We start from the raw sequence: 7920 nt of genomic DNA on the forward strand, positions 1-7920 counted from the left end.
ACCATGTGACTCAGCAATTATAAATGAACACATGTCTGTACAAAACTTCTACAGGAAGGTTCATAGCAGCATTATTCATAATTGGCAAAAATTACTAATAGTAAAACATACATCAATTGATGAATGGGTAAAATAATACGGTATATCTATATAAAGGAATATTATTTGTCAATAAAAACAAAGTAATGATACATGCTACAACATTAATGAAAAAGAAAAATATGCCAAAATGCCATATTTTGGGGTCGTATATTGTGCCATTTTTCAAATGTCACCACCTTCCAAACCCCAGGGACTTTCCCATCTCTCATGGACTTTGAACAACTTGAAAGGAATGTTTCCTCTCACTGTCTAAGTTTAATTAGCTCCTCTCCCAATTCATTTTCACTCCACCATCCGGTTTTATATTCTTAATATTTCTAAAATTAACTGAAAATATTTCTACACTTACTTGTTTATTTATTACGTATGCCTCCCTTCTAAATAAAGTCTCCATAGAATAAGAGTCAGCCCTATTGTCCTCATTGCTATATCCCAATGCTCAGATGGAACCTGGGGCTCAAGAACTATTTTCTTAAAAAAATGAATAAGCCCCCAAGATCACTCAAGCTTTCCTATTGTTAAATGCATCTCATTGAAATGAATATTTTGAGACTCAAAAACTCTCATCACCTGCCCTAGCCAGGCAAGATTCCTGTTCTGATATCCCTTACCCTAAAATCCATAACCTTGACCACAACTCGCAGTCCTATCACAGAGAAGGATCTCCTGTAGTATCAGCTGAGGGTGTTAAACTCTTCACTGTTTCATTTGTAGATGGTATCTCCTTAAGTCATGGAAAGAAGCAATCATACGGTGACTGAGTTCATTCTGGTGGGCTTCACCACAGACCCAACAATGCAGCTGGTCCTGTTTGTGGTATTCCTTGGTGTGTACTCTCTGACTGTGGTAGGAAATACCACCCTCATAGTGTTGATCTGTAATGACTCCCGGCTGCACACACCCATGTATTTTTTCATTGGGAATCTGTCTTTTTTGGATCTCTGGTATTCCTCTGTCTACACCCCAAAGATCCTCATGACCTGTATCTCTGAAGACAAAAGCATCTCCTTTGCTGGCTGTGTATGTCAGTTCTTCTTCTCTGCTGGGCTGGCATACAGTGAGTGTTACCTGTTGGCTGCCATGGCTTATGACCGCTACGCGGCCATTTCCAACCCTCTGCTTTACGCTCAGTCCGTGTCAAGGACATTGTGCATCTGTTTGGTTACATATTCCTACACTGGAGGTTTTGTCAATGCAATAATACTCACCAGCAACACATTCACATTGGATTTTTGTGGTGACAATGTCATTGACGATTTTTTCTGTGATGTCCCACCTCTGGTGAAGTTGGCGTGTGATGTTAAAGAGAGCTACCAGGCTGTGCTCTACTTCCTCCTGGCCTCCAATGTCATCACCCCCACGACGCTCATCCTCGCCTCCTACCTGTTCATCATCGCTGCCATCTTAAGAATTCGCTCTGCCCAGGGCCGCCGCAAGGCCTTCTCCACCTGCTCCTCCCACCTGCTCTCTGTCACCTTGTACTATGGCTCCATTCTCTACATCTATTCTCGCCCAAGTTCCAACTATTCCCTTGAGAGGGACAAAATGGTGTCCACATTTTATACTGTGCTCTTCCCTATGTTGAACCCCATGATCTATAGTCTGAGGAATAAGGATGTGAAAGAGGCACTGAAAAAACTCTTTCGGTTAACACATGTGGAAGTCTGAATTGACATATATTTCTCAATCAGTGCTCAGGGAGAATGCATTGCTTCAGGGGAAGCTTGAGAAACTGGCTTTAAAAAACAAAAACCAAGCCAAACTAAACCAAATCAAACAAGGGGCACCTGGGTGGCTCAGTCGATTAAGTGTCCCACTTTGGCTGAAGTTATGATCTCACCATTCGTGGGTTCCAGCCCCACAAGCCTGGAGCCTACTTGGGATTCTGTGTCCCCCTCTCTCTCTGTTCATTCCTCGCTTGTGCTCTGTCTCTCTCTTTCTCTCAAAAATAAACATTAAAAAAAATTAAAAACAAAACAAAACAAAAACCACCTTTTTTTTCTACTCAAAGAAATCCAGTGAAAAAGTTTTATTTATATTAGTTTGATTTACTCTAGTGATCAGACTATATATTATCAAATATTGGTTCAATCTAATATTAACATAGTGTTTTAAAAAGCAGCATTGGGTTTTAATGCAAAATAGAAATGCATATGTTGCTTATAATATCACAAAAGATGAAGCTTTACTTTGCTATCTCCCCTAAGATTACCTATTTTTTTTTCCCCGCACACTGTGCTTTATGGGAATGTGAAGAAATTCTGGAGACTTATGCTATCCAGAGTTTCTTAATAGAAGAATTAAAAAAATACTAAGAATACTGTGATGAAAAGAGAAGGCAGTGAGGCATTATTTGATGAATGCAGAGGAAAAGAAAGATCAAAAGTGTCAGAGATAATACAAATGCTGAAGTGAATACACATATTTGTCCTAAAATTTTAATTTAAATGCATTTTATAAATGTGCCCATCACAATGTAAATGGGATCAGTTCCCTCATTTCTCTTTCTGCTGCTTCATTATTGGTGTGTGGAAATGCAACTGATTTCTGCACTTTGATTTTATATCCCGTGACTTTGTTGAATTCATGTATGAGTTCTAATTGTTTTTTAGTGGAATCTTTTGGGTTTTCCACATGGAGTATCATGTCATCTGAGAAGAGTGAACGTTTGACTTCTTCCTTGCCAATTTGTATGCCTTTTACTTCTTTTTGTAGTCTGATTTCTGAGGCTAGGACTGCCCGTACTATGCTTAACAACAGTGGTGAGAGTGGACATCCCTGTCATGTTCCTGACCTTAGGGGAAAGCTCTCAGTTCTTTCCCCATTCAGGGCGATATTAGCTGTGGGTCTTTCATATATGGCCTTATGATGTTGAGATATGTTCCTTCTATACCTACTTTCATGAGAGTTTTTATAAAGAAAGGATGCTGTATTTTGTCAAATGCTTTTTCTGCATCTATTGAGATATGGTTCTTATCCGTTCTTTTATTAATGTGGTGTATCACATTGATTGATTTGTGAATATTGAACCAGCCCTGCAGCCAGGGAAGGGGCAGATCCCTTCCAGATTCAATCCCACTTGATCATGGTGAATAATTATTTATTCTGATTTGCTAGTATCTTTTTGGGAATGTTTGCATCCATGTTCATCAGGGATATTGGCCTATAATTCTCCTTTTTAACGGGTCTTTGTCTGGTTTTGGAATCAAGGTAATTAATGCTGGATTCATAGAATGAGTTGGAAGTTTTCATTTCTATTTTTTGGAATATTTTGAGAAGAATAGGTATTAACCCTTCTTTAAATGTCTGGTAGAATTCGCCTGGGAAGCCACCTGGCCCAGGACTCTTTGTTAGATTTTTGATAACTGATTCAATTTCTTTACTAGTTATAGGTCTGTAGGTCTGTCCAAATTTTCTATTTCTTTCTGTTTTTGGTAGTGCATGAGTTTCTAGGAATTTGTCCATTTATTTCAGATTGTCCAGTTGGTTGGCATATATTTTTTCCTAATATTCTCTTATAATTGTATTTCTGTGGTGTTGGTTGTGATTCCTCTTCTTTAACTCATGATTTTATCTATTTGGGTCTTTCTCTTTTCTTTTTGACAAGTCTGGCTGAGAGTTTATCAATTTTGTTTATTCTATCAAAGAATCAGCATTTAGTTTCATTGATCTGTTCTGGTTTTTTTTGTTTGTTTGTTTGGTTGGTTGGTTGTTTCTACATCATTTATTTCAGCTCTAATCTTCATTATTTCACTTCTGATGACATTAGGCTTTATTTGCTTCTCCTTTTCTAGCTCCTTTAGGTGTAAGGTTATGTTGTTTATTTGGGACTTTTCTTGCTTCTTGAGATAGGCCTGAACTGCAATTTACTTTACTCTTAGGGCTTCCTTTGCTGCTTCCCAAAGTATTTGGACTATCTTGACTTTCATTGGCTTCTAAGTATTTTTTTTTTAATTTATTCTTTAATGTCTTAGTTAACGAATTCCTTTTTTAATAGGATGTTCTTTAACCTCCATGTATTTGAGGGTTTTCTAACTTCTTTCTTGTAATTGATTTCAGGTTTCATAGCATTGTGATCTGAAAATATGCATTGTATGATCTCAGTATTTTTGTACCTGTTGAGGGCTTATTTGTGACCCAGTATGTGATCTATTGTGGATAATGTTTCAGGTGCACTCAAGAAGAATGAGTACTCAGGATGAAACGTTCTGAATGTCTGTTAAGTCCACTTGGTCCAGTGTGTCATTCAAAACCATTGTACCTTGTGATTTTCTGCTTAGAGGATATGTCCATTGTTGTAAGTGAGGTAAAAGGCCCCTACTGTTATTGTATTATTATCAACCAGTTTTTTGTGTTTGTTATTCATTGATTTATATATATGTATTCTTTCAAATTAGAGGTATAAATATTTGCAATTGTTAGATCTTCTAGATGGATAGAGACCTTAACTATGATATAATAGCCTCCTTTATCTCTTGTTACCATCTTTGTTTTAAAATCTAGTTTGTCTGATATAAGTATCGCTACTACATCTTTCTTTTGACATCCATTAACAAGCATGATAGATGGTCATCCATCCCCTTAATTTCAATCTGCAGGTGTCTTTAAGTCTAAAATTAGTCTCTTGTAAGCAGCTTATTGCTGGATCTTGTTTGTTTTGTTTTGTTATTTTGTTTTTTAATCCATTCTGATACCCTTTGTCTTTTGGAGCATTTAGTACATTTACATTGGAACCAAAAAAAACCACATAACATACCTAGCAATAACCCTAATGAAAGAGGTAAAAGATCTGTATGCTGAAAACCATAGAAATTTATGAAAGAAATTGAAGAAGTTACAAAGAAATGGAAAAACATTCCATGCTCATGGATTGGAAGGGTAAATATTGTTAAAATGTCTACACTACCCGAACCAATCTACAAATCCAATGCAATCCCTATCAAAGTAACACCAGAATTCCTCACAGAGCTAGAACAAACAATTCTGAAATTTTTATGGTACCAGAAAAGACCCCAAACAGCCAAAGTAATGTTGAAAAAGAAAATCAAAGATGGAGGCATCCCAATTCTGGATTTCAAGTTATATTACAAAAGTGTAGTCACAAAGACAGTATGGCACTGGCACAAAAACAGACACATAGATCAATGGAACAGAAGAAAGAACCCAGAAATGGACATACATATATGTGGCCAACTAATCTTCAAGAAGCAGGAAAGAATGTTCAATGGAAAAAGACAGTCTCTTCAGCAAATAGTGAAGTAAAACTGGACAGTGACATGCAGAAGAATGAAACTGGACCACTTTCTTACACCATACACAGAAATAAATTAAATATGGATGAAAGACCTAAATATGAGACAAGAAACCAATCAAAATCCTAGAGGAGAAAACAGGAAGCACCTCTTTGTACTCGGCCACAGCAACTTCTTACAAGTTTTGTGTCTGGAGGTAAGTGAAACAAAAGCAAAAATGAACTATTGGGACCTCATCAGGATAAAAAGCTTCTGTACATCAAAGGAAACAATCAACAAAACTAAAGGGCAACAATGGAATGGGAGAAGATATTTGCACATGACACATCAGATAAGGGGTTAGTCTACAACCCAAAGTTATAATCTATAGTCCAAAGTCTATACAGAACTTATCAAACTCAACATCCAAAAAACAAATAATCCAGTGAAGAAATGGGAAGAAGATATGAAGAGACACTTTTCCAAAGAAGACATCCAGATGGTTAACAGACACATGAAAAGATGCTCGATATCACTTATCATCAGAGAAACACAAATCAAAACCACAATGAGATACCACCTCACACCTGTCAGAATGGCTAAAATGAACAACTCAGGAAACAACAGATGTTGGTGAGGATGTGGAGAAAGGGGAACATTTTTGCTGTTGATGGGAATGCAAACAGCCACTCTTGAAAATAGTATGGAGGTTCTTCAATAATTAAAAATATAACTACCCTATGACCCAGCAATTACACTATTAGGTATTTATCCAAAGAATACAAAAATGCTGATTTGAAGGGGCACATGCACCCCAATGTTTATAGCAGTACTATCAACAATAGCCAAAGTATGGAAAGAGCCCAAATGTCTACCAACTGATGAATGGATAAAGAAGATGTGGTGTATATATGCCATGGAATATTACTCAGCGATCAAAAAGAATGAATTCTTGCTATTTGCAACAACTTGGATGGAGCTAGAATGTATTATGCTAAATGAAATAAGTCAGTAGACAAACATCATATGACTTCACTCATAGGTAGAATTTATAAACCAAATAGAGGAAGCTACGGGAAGAGATGGAAAAAATAAGATAAAAATAGAGAGGGAGGCAAACCATAAGAGATTCTTAAATACATAGAATAAACTCAGTGTTGCTGGAGGGGAGATCAGTGACAGAATGGGCTAAATGGATGATGGGCACTAATGAGGACGCTTGTTGGGATGAGCACTGGGTGTTATACGTAAATGATGAATCACTGGGTTGTACTCCTGAAACCAAGACTACACTGTATGTGAACTAACTTGAATTTAAATAAATGCACTTAAAAATAAATAAATAAATAAATAAATAAGCTCCCTACAACAGTAGCTATAGTCTTTCAATAATAAAGTACTAACTTGTGAGTCACAGGCTATTCATTTGTCAAATGTAGTTAATAATCCTTAATTTTCACTGTGGTGGTAAAGAGCATTTTAAAAAAATCAGCTAATTCTGCTATGTTCTGAATATTCAGCTATAAGTTTCGTCGTGCTTAAAATCTTCTGGGGGGGGGAGAAAAATTGTGTCTAGAAGACAGTGGGGCTTTTGTGGGTTTATTTATTTGTTTGGTTTGTTCCACTTGGTGTTCATCTTTTTGGTCATGGGGAGTGTGCAGTGGTAGAAATGAAGGAGTGGAAAGCAGAGTACTCATCCTATTCTCCATGGAGAGACCACTCTTTTGGGGCGATACACCACAATTCCAGAGACACATATCTCTCCAAACATGTAGAAAAAATATTTTGGCTGTTCGTTTGTTTGCTTGCCCTAAGCAACTTTTAAACATACTGCCCAATATTAAATTGATGTAGAAGACACAAGGTTTAGAAGGATATTTTCTGTCTACTCACTTAGAGCTTTATGAAGAAATAGTGAGAGAATGCCTTACTAAAAATAAATATTTGTAAAATCTTCAGTAAATTTCCAGAGGTTTAACCATTCTAGATCTTTTCCCCACAGAGTACAATTTGCTTGCACATCTGACTTTGGGTCAGGTCATGATCTCACAGTTCATGCGTTCAAGCTCCGCGTCAGGCTCTGTGCTGACAGCTCAGAGCCTGGAGCCTGCTTCAGATTCTGTGTCTCTCACTCTCTGCACCTACCCTGCTCATGTTCTATCTCATTCTCAATCTCTCTCTCTCTCTCTCTCAACAATAAATAAGCATTAAAAAAATTAAAAAAGAAAAGCGATTTGCTTGCCAAAGTTCAAAGTCAAATTGCATGCACAAAAACTATTCAATTTCTCTTGTCTTTCCAAGGTTCCCCCAAAGATAATCAAGAGAAGTTTTATGTAAATCTAGAATTAAGAAGAAGCAAAAACACAATATTGTGAAACATCAATCAACCCAATCTTAATAGATGTGAAATAGTTTAATCACACAAAATAATAGCAAACACTTAAAGAGTAGTTTCCTCAGTGTGACATTGCTTTAAGTATAATTTGTTGTATTTACATAAAATTGCAATGATTAGGAACATATATATAAATATAAGTCAGTGAGTTGGAAAATTATGCAACAAGAACAATCTGCAAAAAGATAACCT

The 7920-nt window shown here is 36.6% G+C and overlaps 1 protein-coding gene across 1 annotated transcript; it reads left to right on the forward strand.

Annotated features, from left to right (window-relative positions):
* The first annotated feature begins 834 nt into the window (after positions 1-834).
* Positions 835-1770, forward strand: LOC115526042 (olfactory receptor 1013-like). The gene has a single exon (XM_030333505.1). It carries the CDS (start codon positions 835-837, stop codon positions 1768-1770), a length of 936 nt encoding a protein of 311 aa, XP_030189365.1.
* Positions 1771-7920: the final 6150 nt, after the last annotated feature.

The sequence above is a fragment of the Lynx canadensis genome, chromosome D1 (genome assembly GCF_007474595.2).
Source record: "Lynx canadensis isolate LIC74 chromosome D1, mLynCan4.pri.v2, whole genome shotgun sequence".
In the NCBI taxonomy this organism is placed as follows: domain Eukaryota; kingdom Metazoa; phylum Chordata; class Mammalia; order Carnivora; family Felidae; genus Lynx; species Lynx canadensis.

Bases quoted from the DNA above. Each gene is read 5' to 3' on its own strand.
- LOC115526042 (XM_030333505.1), top strand. From the start codon at position 835: ATGGAAAGAAGCAATCATACGGTGACTGAGTTCATTCTGGTGGGCTTC.